This window comes from Poecilia latipinna, unplaced genomic scaffold (assembly GCF_001443285.1).
Source record: "Poecilia latipinna isolate Pla-1442-1.1 unplaced genomic scaffold, P_latipinna-1.0 Scaffold2596, whole genome shotgun sequence".
Taxonomy (NCBI): Eukaryota; Metazoa; Chordata; class Actinopteri; order Cyprinodontiformes; family Poeciliidae; genus Poecilia; species Poecilia latipinna.
In genome coordinates, this window is record NW_015115212.1 from 57,236 (window position 1) to 70,932 (window position 13,697).

The 13,697-nt window shown below is 39.8% G+C and overlaps 2 protein-coding genes across 5 annotated transcripts in view; one reads left to right on the plus strand and one right to left on the minus strand.

Moving 5' to 3' along the window:
• The window catches only part of ankrd46b (ankyrin repeat domain 46b), a 23,962-nt gene extending 10,575 nt beyond the window's left edge, over positions 1 to 13,387 (plus strand). Inside the window, exons 4-5 of one of the 3 annotated variants that reach the window (XR_001422624.1) lie at positions 3,922 to 4,199; positions 12,930 to 13,387. Coding sequence is in view for 1 of the 3 variants with exons in the window: in XM_015020511.1 (XP_014875997.1) it covers positions 3,922 to 4,138 (217 nt within the window). In the remaining 2 variants the exon portion in view is untranslated. Of the gene's footprint in view, positions 1 to 3,921; positions 4,306 to 9,909; positions 9,945 to 12,929 lie in introns of those variants that run through there. The other 2 variants (XR_001422625.1, XM_015020511.1) reach the window with 2 other exon arrangements.
• On the minus strand, positions 6,351 to 7,523 carry LOC106938451 (uncharacterized). Of its 2 annotated transcripts, none has more exons than XM_015020509.1 (2): positions 6,742 to 7,523; positions 6,351 to 6,652 (listed from the first exon to the last, which is right to left on the minus strand). In XM_015020509.1, exons 1-2 carry the CDS (start codon positions 7,441 to 7,443, stop codon positions 6,452 to 6,454), a joined length of 903 nt encoding a protein of 300 aa, XP_014875995.1. In that variant the 5' UTR covers positions 7,444 to 7,523; the 3' UTR covers positions 6,351 to 6,451. The 2 variants fall into 2 exon arrangements, with proteins under 2 accessions (XP_014875995.1, XP_014875996.1); XM_015020510.1 differs by having other exon boundaries at positions 6,351 to 6,643; positions 6,736 to 7,523.
• Positions 13,388 to 13,697: the final 310 nt, after the last annotated feature.

The window sequence follows — 13,697 nt, forward strand, 5'->3', positions numbered from 1 at the left end:
GCCGATCGATCGGCACACCTCTAGTTTTAATACGTGCAACAAGTATTGTGTGGCTATTTCCAAGGGGCTTCTAAAAATAAACAACAAATCGTCTTGGATAAAAGTAGCTCTGTTTGAAATTTACTTTTTATATTATTCCTTAAATTTATCATATTTTATATTGCCGCTTTGTAAACAAAAGAAAACGAGAGTGGAAGGGTAAACTAACTCTACCTATAACTTTCTTGCTCCTCAACAAGCCCAGAACACTTTTCAGTTTTATCCTTGTTAATTGTAGATAAAACTGTTTCTCTGATTCATATGAATCAGGTTTTATTTGAATGTTATCTTAATGTCTAGCGTGCTGCGCTGCATTATCTACTGAAGCTGTTCATGGAAACCTCGATTTATTTGCTAGAATGAACATGGCCGATAAAAGTTTTACATGCCAGGCCCCTGAAATAGGGCGTGACTCTTTTTCGTCAGCTGACTAGTACAGTGTGTGGAGGAAAAAAAGACTGTAAATTAAAGTACACTGAAGTTAAATAAAAATAGACAATGGTTGAATTTGTTACTTTATATATTCACTGATGCATTTAAATATTCATGTATTCTTTTAAATGTATAAATAAAAAGATTCATTAGGATGTTGTCTTCAGGCACATTCCTTATAGGAAAGTCATTTGAAGGTTTTGAGAGCTCTTTCACACTTTTAAGAATTTAAGACAGCATTTCTAACCCTAAGAAATGTTATTGCAATGTTCAGTCAAGCCTGGTTTCCATTAACACTCAGAACAACATCTCAACTGCTGACTCTAGCTGGCCAATAAATTAAATGTTATGCATATGACCGATGGGATTTGACCTGCACTTTTTCTCTGACCAGAAAAGAAAAAAAAAAACTCTTGTCCTGCAGCAACAATATGACAAAGAATCATAGTGAAATGTGACTTTTCCATATCGCGGTATATTTTGAAACCAGCATACGGCCCATGTTTATTTTCTGTAGGTCATGGAAATTAAGCCAGAACCTACTGACCGTATTAAGTTAGTACTTTGTAGAACCACCTTTCACTGTAATTGGGAATAAACTTTGAGGTGAGACTCAGGATTCTTAAGTGTAAAACAGCTCTAGCTCCGTGGTATGGGGCAAATCTGTGACCATCAGTTTTCAGATCTCTAAAATTTCTTAAATTTAAGTCTTGGCCATCCTACCACATGAAAACACTTTGATTTAAAACAACCCATTGTAAATCTGGGTGCATGTTTGCGGCTGTTCTTCTAAAAAGTGAGCTTTTATCCCAGTTTGGTGCAACTTTTAACAAGTGTTCTCTCAGAGCTTCTCTGTATTTATCTCATTTGACACATGTTGGTTGCAAACACATGTTTGCAACCAACATGTGTCACAGTTGCTGCATATTTCTCCTGCACAAATAACTATTTCACACTCTATGTTTTAATTTGCATCCCCTGGTTACTTCAGAAGAAGTATGCAGAGGATACTTCTCCTGCATACTTGTGTTAGATTGTTCCTGGCACACTTCCCCTGAAGCATGAGGTTTTTGTGTGTTACCATGGAGCATTGAAAGAAGGTCACAAGGTCATATTTGGTTCATGCACCAAACAGTTGCTTTATCCCCTGAATGTTGTGTGGTAAACCAGAGCGAATTGCTTTTGTCGTTCAGTTTCAGTAACTTACAGTAACCTTGCCACCTATTAGCTGTATTATAGTTGTTCTGTTAACAGGATTTCTCATCTGAGCTGTTTTTTTTTTGTTTGTTTGTTAGTTTCAAACAACGTTTCTGGCAAAATTCAAGTAGACGTTATTTTGCTCCGGCTCTGGTCAACGTTGTAACTAGGGCTGAAACGATTCCTTGAATGATTTGAGTACCTCGATTTTTCAAAATCTGCAGCATAACGTCCAATTTTCAAGTTCGGCCCGTGGGGATTTTATTGATTCATGATTACGTCTGGGTTTTTGTCATTTTTTGGTGGACTAATAAGCGTCCTTAAAATGACTGGTGCGATGCCTGGAGTACGGCCAGCAGGAAGCAGCTCCCAGAGCTGAGCATTGTTTGCTTGCTTTGCTTTGGGGGCAAAGCCAGGCAAAGCAATATCACTACAGTACGGTCATTATGTGGCCAGTGTTCATATGCCTGTGGGGAAGAGCATATTTATACAGCTGAGCGGAGAGACTGAACAGTGCTAGCAGCTGAGCTTCAGATGTGTAGCTTAGGGACAAACCGGAAAATTTATTTAATATCATCTCAGTCTCAACAAATGGGTGGCGGAGCTCATCATAGAGGTATATAACTGGTAGATGAGTTTCTGTGTGTGACGAATGAAGGTGTCAAATTCTGTCGCTAACATTGACACAAAAGCTACAAATGGCTGGGCAAGGTGAGAGTTCATCTGTTAAACTGAATGAAGATGAAAACATACATTAAAAGCTGGACATACAGACGTTGTTTATAAGTGTATTTGTGAACCTGCCTCTTTATCATTAAATTGTACATAATTTTAGATTTTTGTATAACTTTTCTTCAGGTTAACTTGGAAAGTGAGCTATTATTGTTAGAAGTTAATTTCCTAAAGTACAGAAGAGTAATTGTTAGGGATTCTCAAATATGAAAAATTGGACTGATGTTAATATGCGATAGTAATTCTGCTGTTATGTAAGATTTACCAATGTTTTATTTTATCATTTTCTTTAATCCGATTATTCGATTAATTGTAGGAATAATAGATAAAATACTTGATTACTAAAATACTCATTTACAGCAGCCCTAATTGTAACTACGACATACACTGAAGTACAGCAGCATTTCCCTTTTCTCCTAAATACTTTCTCCAATACTTTGATAGCAAGCTAAGCTATCTAGTGATTGTGTAAAACAGGAGCTGTGAATGGAAGCATCTAAAAGTCTTAGTATTCTAGACATAATAAGTTTAGTTTTCCTATTACAGGTGTCTGCATCATTAAAAAGTCTTACATTTATGTATTTAAAGTTGAGGGCTTAAAATGTCTTAAATTCATTAAAACGTGTAATTTGGCCTTAAATACGTTAATCACTAGTCTTAAATTTTGTTGTGGAAGGACTACTTAATCTAGTATACTCTATGTATTTTCAGTTTTTGGGACTTTATTGTCAGATAAAAGTTTGAATTGTGCACTCGTCCTCGTTGCGTTCTGTGACTTGAGCTACTGATACTCTGCTAATATACTCGCTAGACTTTCTTGCGTCTATCCTGGTTAAGTGCAAATGTATCGCCAGTTGACTGGACGATGTTGATCTTTAAAGTTGTTATTGTGGAGAGAAGTCCAGCTGAGAAGAAGGAGAAAAGGAGCAGAGCAATGCTTTCCCTGAGTGTATTATCAGCCTGGCGGGCCGTCAGGTTTTACTTGCACCCCCACAAGGCAAAGCATTGTTTATTTTTTATTATTAAAAAAACAAACAATTATTATAGGATGGTTTTTATACTGTAACTGTGACAGCAAATGTGCGTTAAAGAATCTCTTTGGTGAGAATCACAATATGACCATAGTACGGTCAGTATATGAACACATAGGATGACTGAGGTCTGGTGTCTTGTCACTGGAACGCCGTAACCACTGGGCTACATGCTAACAACTTCAGGGAATAAAGTGACAAGTAACAGATAGAGGATCAACAACCTTTGGATGCTTAGGCTGAATCAACTCGAATTAAAAAATTTGATTTGCCTTCTATGGTCGCCTCTTTATAAAGACTTTATAGTTGGTGTTTAGTTATTCTTAGCCAGCCGAGTAGCATGGAAAGTTTTCTGGGGGAAACCGTGGAGCCTGGAACCAAGAGAGAATCGAGCCACAGGTGAAGCTGTGATGACAAACAGTAGAAATTGTAGCAGAGCTGTCTGTGTGATGGTGTCCACTGGTCAGCATGTCTCGTCTCTGTGTCCCAGCGCGATGGAGAGCCACTCTCTGCTCAACCCCAACCTGCAGAGCAGCGAAGGCGTCCTGTCCAGCTTCCGTACCACCTGGCAGGAGTTTGTGGAGGACCTGGGCTTCTGGAGGGTCCTGCTGCTGCTGGTGGTCATCGCCCTCCTCTCCCTCGGCATCGCCTACTACGTCAGCGGCGTGCTGCCTTTCTCCAGCAGCCAGCTGGAGTTGGTTCACTGAGGAGGAGGAGCAGGAGGAGGAAGTGACAACGGTGGAAAAGGAACAGCATGGAGGGAAGAAGGTTGAAAAGCTGAGTCAAAGTTCTGCTCATATTAAGAAAAAGACGTGGATTTATTTGCTGCCCAGATTCATTTTTATCATCTTATCCTGTCAGCTAAACAAAAGATCTTAACAAATTCTCCTCTAATTTTTGCCTTTACTTAATGTAAAATTGTTGATTATTTCACTAAGAGGCAGGAGAACATTTAGTTTAGTTTCAGTCTTGTGTTAAATCTTGAATCTGAAGTGAGAACGACTGAAGCTGGACTCATCCAGAATCATCTGCTCCTGTTGTGTTTGACTCTAACTCTCCAACTGTCCTTTTCCTGTTACAATCTGTACATTTCAGTGTTTGTATCCTTTATTTTGACAGTGTTCTCTTATTATTATTTATTATCTATTCATTTTTCTTTATACTGAATGTTTATTTCACTCCTGCATCTCTGCTGTCTTTATTGGCTGAAACCCAAATAGCATTAAATAGTTTTTTTATTTGCTGCGATGACTAAAAGTGATTAATCTCCAGCCGTCCTGTAGAGGTGATGAACGTCTAAATGCTCAGAAAAACACCTGGACTGTTTCTCTGGACTACAAGGGTCCATTTAGTGAAGCTTGCAGCTTTGTTTCATTCCACTTAACACCATGATGACCATCATGAAGAGGATTATCATGGAGTTATGAATGCAGATCAGTTCTCATGCTTTTGTTGTTTATTCATTTATCTGATCATCCTTTGCTTGATTGCTTTTCTTTTTTTTCTTTTTGCCATATCCTTTGCCATATATAGTAAATCCTGGTTTACTGTAAAAAATAAAGTCAAGAACAAATGTAGTGATCAAGAATCAAGCTTCCTGGGTCTTATTGATATTTAGAAATGAAATATTCAGCCATTCGTGGCTAAGTTGTACTTCTGACCATCAACTTAGAGCTACGTACATGAAAGATCTGCTGCTGTTGTATCAACTTTCCTGATCTCTCAGGTCTTCTGGTTCTGGTTCTGGTTCTGCTCTGCATCCCCAGAACCAGCTGTGGAGGAACACCTTTCAGCTTCTATGCACCACACATCTGGAACAAATTTCCAGAAAACTGCAAAACAGCTGAAACACTGAGTGCCTTTAAATGTAGACTAAAACCCAAATGGTCAGAGTAGCTTTTGTACCATAATAAATTAAACATTAATCAACATTTAGAATGAAAGCAATGCTTCAATAATTGTCGATTTTGTGTTCTATGACCTTATATTTTTGTGTTTTTTATGATGTAAAGACCTTTGAACTGACTTGTTGACTGATATAAACTTGCAGACAGTTTTCCACATGTGGCTTTGGGTCTTTACAGATCTTTGGTCACTAAGCCAGTCAGTCAGTGGGCTTTGAAAAACTGCACATTCTTCTGATTGCATAGTGGAATCAGTGGCACTGAAAAATGTTGGCTTCCCCACTGACCCTCCCAGATAATCATATTCAGGTCGTGAAAATGCATATACAGTCTCCTTCTTTGATAATTGCAGAAGATTTTACTGGCCTGGTCTGGTGTCCCTTTTCTCAGTGGCATGGAATGCAGAAAATGCCACACCTCGTTTTCCGTCTTGTCCTGATGGCTCCGTTTGTTTCCCTACATTCTCCCTTCAAGGGACAAAAATGCAGCTCTGCGCACACGGTGGACTAAAGCTGCCTAACATGTTTCTCTCTCTGATGTGATTATTCACACATCACATAACCAGCTCACATCTGTCGCTGCCCATGTGTTTTTAACTTTTTATACTTCACACTCCAGGCACATTCAGGGTGCTGCACATGTCTGAATGACTCATGATTTTTGTCCTTGAACAGTTTGTTAACAGATGTATGTAGTAGCTGCCTCATCCATGAGGCAGCTACTACATGCTGCCTCATGGATCTAATCTACATTTAGATCTTAATTGCTAATCTACAGGCAACATATTTTCTATGTTGCCTGTAGAAACTACATGCAACGTATTTGGATATTTGATTATGATGAATCTCTAGATTACACCACATGTAGAAGATGTTTGATTTTATTCTGATTATCTAATTTTTAATGATTAACCTTCAAAATTAATGAAGCAAAAAGAGGATACAAAATTGTGAGGAGCCACAATTATGTCTAAGAGCTGACAGCTTTACAAATATACAAAGATCCACATCCAGACTACATGGTTTATAGTTTTATTTACAAATGCTTACAAAAAATGAACCGGATTCATGAGCTTCGATGACAAAAAACCCCTAATAAATAAATAACCCGGTCTATTTAAACACTTGTTGTAGCTTCAGTAGAGTTGGAAGCATGGCAGCGTCTCTGTACCAGCTCGTAAAGTTTTCCAGAGTCAAAGTTTATTTTGCCACGGCACCACAAACGAAGAGCAACAAGAGCAACAAGCAGCAGGATCACAGCGAGAACCCAGGTGGACATCTGCCAGGGCTGAGTGTGTTCGGCACAACTCTGAGTTGGCTGGAGAGAGAGAGAGAGAATGAGAGATTCAGATTCACTACAGTTTTTATATTTCACCTAGAGAATAAACGGTTCATAGAGACACTTACATTTCCTGGTGCTGCTGTGCTGGAGATCATCTGATGTGACTTTTTCTCAATGACAGTCAGTCTAACAGCAGCGGGTTTTCCAGATCGTTTCCCATCTTGGGTGTAGCAGAAATAATCCCCGCTGTCCCCAGGCTGCGCCTCCTCAATGGTCAGTGACAGATCTCCAGTAGTGATCCAGTCAGTGGACACAGTCAGTCTGTCAGCAGGTGTCCCGCTGCAGCCTTCATAATTGAAATTCTTCACACACACATGCTTCCCATTTCTCTCCCACCAACCAGGTAAGCCTGTTCCCCGGATGGTTTTAAAGTAACACGGGAGCGTCACTTTATCACCCTGGGTCACTGACTTTTCACTGGCAACAACTACCTCCAGCTGGATGGTTTCCTTGGTTCCAGACGTGGAGCAGGTCAGTTCATAGATCCCTCCATCGGTGTACAGCGTGTGAGTGAAAACGATGTTTGAAGAGTCGATCTTTATCCGGTCTCTGTCCTCCTCTCTGCTCACCTTCCACTGCCCGCTTTGACCAGTAGCGACCTCCCGGGTACCATCATCCCCCAAATCCCGCAGCAGCCTCCCCGGCTCGCAGCTTATAGGAATCTTGAACGGGTCTCCTACGATCACTTTCGCACAGTCCGCTGCACGCAGGCGGACAGCGAGAAAGAGGATAAAGGCGCAGAAACATCCTGATCGTACCGGTTCCATTGGAGAGCTGAGAGCTGAGTGCGGCAAAGTTGTTAATGTCTGCTGAGATAAAAAAGGAGGGAGGAGGCGGGGAAGTAGGGGGAGTCCATATTAGTTGGACACGATTATTTGTGACGTACTAACACTTCGCTTGTGGGAAGTAGGCCGCATTGATTTCACTGCTGAATCGCTTCAGAAAGCATTTGCTGTAGTTTATTAGAGTCAATTAAAGACATTGAAAGGACAGTTTTTGCAACTTTCCACTGTTTCAAGTGTGATCAGACTGGGTGTGTGTTCGCGGACGCCTCCGGGGAGTGAGGGCTTCTCACAGTCCAGTTTAGTATAAGCTTTGCAGAGACTCGGTTGGCTCCCAAGCACCTTTTTCGTTCTTTTCTCACATGCAAACTGTAACCACAAGACCCATGTGACGCGCTATTGACTCAAGAAGAAATCAGTCTTTCACCATTAACAAGTGTTTGGAAGCTGTTAATCTGGGTGGCGTTTGTTTTATTGACTTTGCAGTCCCTGCTGTTTGATCGCCAAACAGTAGGACACCTTAATAAACACCTTCCTTTTTATAAGTAAACAGTGTTTACTTATAAAACACTGTCTCTTCCTCTATGGAAGGAATATACGATTCTATTTAAGTTACTAAACACACAGTTTAGCTTAACTTTATTCTGATTACTGGATTTGAAATAGTAACGCGTTAGACATCCCGGGGACCGTCACGCCTCACCCACAGCAGTGATACCGATTCACCCGGCTCACAGTTCCCAGGTACTTTAAACTGGTCTCCTACGATCACTTTAACAGAATCAACTACATGCGAGACAACGAGGAGAATAAACGCGTAGAAAACCCCCGATTGTAGCGGTAACATTGTGGTAACGTGTGTGGAGGCAGAGAGGATCTGTATATGAGAGCAGGATGATGTAATCTGGCTGCTGTGGCCTTCCTCTTTGTCGGCATCGCTGCATGGAGGGGGGTTATTCTGCTGTGGCAGAATACCTCTGACACAATTCCTCAGCAGAGGCGAAAAGCATTCTGGCAGGGTGCCAGAAGGTATTCTTTATCTTCATCTGTTCCTACTCTGCATAACCAGAACCAAACATGGAGGAGCATTGTGGGTAGTCATTTGGTTTAAAACCTCAAGAAAAAAAAAAAACACAAGAGTGGCTATTAAATTAACACAAATTAAACAGATTTCGCAAAAATTACCAACATCCAAAACCAAAATACTTGTGTCCCTTTAAGCTAAAATATATAGTAAATTCATGTATTTTATTTTTAGCGAATATTTTGTTTTGTAAAATTCAGCATTTTTAACCTAATAAATTTGCATGCTATCAAATATTGCTCCCAGTATATTTATCATCAAAACATTCTACCTAACATCTATAAATCACAGAAATTTTAATGACTCGATTTTAAATGCATATATTACCTGGAAAAAAATCACCCTGTGTTTTTTTTCTTTTTTTAACCAAATAGGCTATTTGTTTCTCTCTTTTTTGCATTTGAACAAAACCATAAACAAATACCAAGTGTAATTCTTTATTTTTTTAACTAACCTGTTTATAATACTTAATCACATACATTAAAACTGTTCCATAAGTCCGTGCTCTATTCCTGTGAGTTTAAGCAACATTCTTGCCGGCTGTCCCTCACAGTTTGTTGTTTTGATTTCAAGCGTTACTTACACTTACACTCATGATGCAGTATGGTTCAAACAATTATTCCTTCTCAGCTTGCAAGCTATTGATATACAAAATCATTCAAATGTGTGCTATCGGATGCAAACTCTTTTCTACTTTGTAAAAAATACTTAAATAATGGTGACCTCACATAGGCTACTTTCTGACAGGACACGTGTACTCTCTTTCTTGTTTTCACTTTGGATTATAAAGCCTCCTTTTTATCAGTTATTGTCTTTTCATAAAATATTGTTTTATAGCCTGTCATCATGTGAATTAAAAGCTGACTAGTTCTAGTTGTCTTTGAGGTCTTATTGTTACTGGGGTTCCAACCATTTACTTCAGGTCCTTGTGTAAATCATCCGCATTTCAACTGCCAACATAAACACAGATTTTCTCTCTGGTCTTTGCTCACTTACTGACACAAGCACACAAGCTGGGTAGGTGAGGTGATGATGCAATAAGAAGAGGCAGGAGGGTAAGGGACTAGCAGGCAGGCGGAAAAAAGAAAGAAAACTTTATTAATCCCCTTGGGATTTTCCCTCAATGAAACTGTAAGTTTGGTTGTGCAGAAGATCAAGTTAGCACTTTTTCCAGTTTAGTAACCTGGGCTGGCTCACTGTGCAGCCTCTTTTGTATTTTTCTCACATGCAAACTGTAACTACAAGATCCATGTGATGCACTATTGAGTCTACATGAAGTCATTGCTGCTTCATTGAGCATAAGAGGAAGCAGAGAGCTTGAAGAGGAAGTGGTGACATTAGAAAAGTATCAGCATGGAGGAAAAAAGGTTGAGAAGTTGAGTCAAAGTTCTACTCAAACAAAAGATGCAGATTTTTCATTTCAGTTTCAGTCTTATGTTAAATCTTGAATCTGAGGCTGGACTCATCCAGAATCATCTGCTCCTGTTGTGTTTGACTCTATCTCTGCAACTGTCCTTTTCCTGTTACAATCTGTATATTTCAGTGTTTGTATCCTTTATTTTGACAGTGTTCTCTTATTATTATTTATTATGTATTCATTTTTCTGTGAGGATTTGAGTTTTCTGTGTGTTTATTTTTGGTCTCCTTGTCCAGCTAGTCTCCCTGTTGTCCTGTCTTCCCCCTTGATTGTTTCCCAGCTGTGTCGTTCTCTGTGATTACCCCCTGTGTATTTAAGTCCACCTGTTGTCCGTGTCTCTTGTCTGGTCCTTGTCATATGTCGTCTACTGTCAGTTGTCAGATGTCATTTGCAGTCAGTTTTCCTGTGCTACCTGAGATTTTGAATCTAAATAAATCATCATTTATCTACACTTCAACCTGGGTCTACCTGCTTTCTTTATACTGAATGTTTATTTCACTTCTGCATCTCTGCCTCCTTTGCTGCGATGACTAAAAGTGATCTCATGCCGTCCTGTGGAGGTGATGAACGTTTGGTGTCCCTTTTGTTTGTGGCATGGAATGCAGAAAATGCCACACCTCGTTTTCCGTCTTGTCCTGATGGCTCCATTTGTTTCCCCACATTCTCCCTTCATCAGGGGACGAAAATGCAGCTCTGCACACTAGACTGACTAAAGCTGTCTAACCAGTTTCCCTTTTATTCACCCATCACATAAGCAACTCCCATCTGTTGCTGCCCATGTAGTGTTTTTAACTTTTTATACTTCATACTCCAGTTCAAACAGACAGTTTGATTCAGGGCGCTGCACATGTCTGAATGACTCATGATTTTTGTCCTTGAACAGTTTGTTGATGATGGGACACAAGGCAGTTATAGTCAATGTTTTATATATTTTTAATTCTGTTATCAGACATGGACGAGGCAGCTAAATGGGTAAAAACTACATGCAACGTATATTTGATTATCTGAGTGATCGCCCTAATGATGCTGCAAATGGGCTTTTTAGTAGCTTTATAAATACATTTGCAGAAGTTTAGTCTAGTCCCGTCTAGTTTTGTAGGTGCACTTATGTCTGTTCTTAGAGCAGAAGAAGCAGCAAAATATAAGGACAGGAAAAGAAAATAAGGTGATCAGCCTAATGATGAGGTTCCAACGATTTTGTGTTTAACTCTTCCGGATAAACATAACTCCAGTTTAGCATCACCTCAAATGTCCGAAATGGAATATGGAACATTTGGATGAAACTCTTACGTCACATGTAGCAGATGTTTGATTTTATTCTGATTAAATTATCATTAATGGTTAACCTTCAAAATTAGTGAAGCAAACAGAGGATACAAAATTGTGAGGAGCTAAGATATTTTATTGATGTCTAAAAGATGACAGCTTTTCAAATATACAAAGATCCACATCCAGACTAAATGGTTTATAGTTTTATTTACAAGTGCTTACAAAAAATGAACCGGATTCATTAGCTTCGATGACAAAAAACCCCTAATAAATAAATAACCCGGTCTATTTTGGCACTTGTTGTAGCTTCAGTAGAGTTGGAAACATGGCAGCGTCTCTGTACCAGCTCGTAAAGTTTTCCAGAATCAAAGTTTATTTTGCCACGGCACTGAAGAGAACAGGCGTTTCAACGTGCGTTCGTTTATTTATTTTTTTTGAACAGAATAATACAACTGCAGTACACACAAGACACAGCAGAGGTCAGTATAACAGCCTCTCCTTTAACCATTAAACAAAATTACTGCTTCTTATTTCAACAGGCACCACAAACAAAGAACAATAAGAGCAACAAGAGCAACAAGTAGCAGGATCACAGCGAGAACCAACGTGGACATCTGCTGAGTGTGTTCGGCACAACTCTGAGTTGGCTGGAGAGAGAAAGAGGATTTTAGAGACTTTCAGACTCACTACAGTTTTTATATTTCACCTATAAACTTGGGTCATAGAGGCACTTACATTTCCTGATGCTGCTGTGCTGTTGGAGATCATCTGATGTGACTTTTTCTCAGTGACAGTCAGTCTAACAGCACCAGGAGTTCCAGATTTAGATTGTTTCCCATCTTGGGTGTAGCAGAAATAATCCCCGCTGTCCTCAGGCTGCGCCCCATCAATGGTCAGTGACTGATCTCCAGTAGTGATCCAGTCAGTGGACACAGTCAGTCTATCAGCAGGTGTCCCGCTGCAGCCTTCAGGTTCTTCACACACAAAGGTTTTCCGCTTTTCTCCCACCGACCAGTTAAGCCTGTTTCTCCGTCACCGTCTCACCCTGGGTCACAGAAACTTTACTGGCAAAAACTACCTCCAGCTGGATGGTTTCCTTGGATCCAGACGTGGAGCAGGTCAGTTCATAAATCTCTCCATCGGTGTACAGCGTGTGGGTTAAAACGATGTTTGAAGAGTCGATCTTTATCCAGTCTCTGTCCTCCTCTCTGCTCACCTTCCACTGCCCGCTTTGACCAGTAGTGACATCCCGGGGACCGTCCAGCCCCACCCGAAGCAGTGATACTGAATCGCCAGGCTCACAGTTCACAGGAACTTTAAGCTGGTCTCCTACGATCACTTTAATAGAATCCGCTACATGCGAGACAATGAGGAGAATAAACGCGTAGAAAACACCCGATTGTAGCGGTAACATTGTGGTAACGTGTGAGGAGGCAGAGAGGATCCGTGTGTGAGAGCAGATAAGGCAGAAGGCAGACCTTTTAAAGCGAAGCTTGTTCCTGTTTTCGGAAGAAAAGAGGATTGTTCCTCTTTCTGGAACAAGAGAAACAGGTTGGCCACAAATCCTCCTGAAGATTAGCCCGAAATATGGTAAAAGATACGGGTTGTTTATGCCTGACTGATTGTTTACAACACTGACTGATTTTACTGACAAGGTAATGGTGGAAAAGAAAAATCATGGAAGTTAAGAAGGTTGAAAAGTTGAGTCAAAGTTCTGCTCAAACAAAAACGTAGATTTATTTGCTGCCCAGATTCATTTTTATCATCTTATCCTGTCAGCTAAACAAAAGATCTTAACAAATTCTCCTCTAATTTTTGCCTTTACTTAATGTAAAATTGTTGATTATTTCACTAAGAGGCAGGAGAACATTTAGTTTAGTTTCAGTCTTGTGTTAAATCTTGAATCTGAAGTGAGAACGACTGAAGCTGGACTCATCCAGAATCATCTGCTCCTGTTGTGTTTGACTCTAACTCTCCAACTGTCCTTTTCCTGTTACAATCTGTACATTTCAGTGTTTGTATCCTTTATTTTGACAGTGTTCTCTTAATATTATTTATTATGTATTCATTTTTCTTTATACTGACTGTTTATTTCACTCCTACATCTCTGCTGTCTTTATTGGCTGAAACCCAAATAGCATTAAATAAATTTTTTATTTGCTGAGATGACTAAAAGTGATTAATCTCCAGCCGTCCTGTAGAGGTGATGAACGTCTAAATGCTCAGAAAAACACCTGGACTGTTTCTCTGGACTAAAAGGGTCCATTTAGTGAAGCTTGCAGCTTTGTTTCATTCCACTTAACACCATGATGACCATCATGAAGAGGATTATCATGGAGTTATGAATGCAGATCAGTTCTCATGCTTTTGTTGTTTATTCATTTATCTGATCATCCTTTGCTTGATTGCTTTTCTTTTTTTTCTTTTTGCCATATCCTTTGCCATATATAGTAAATCCTGGTTTACTGT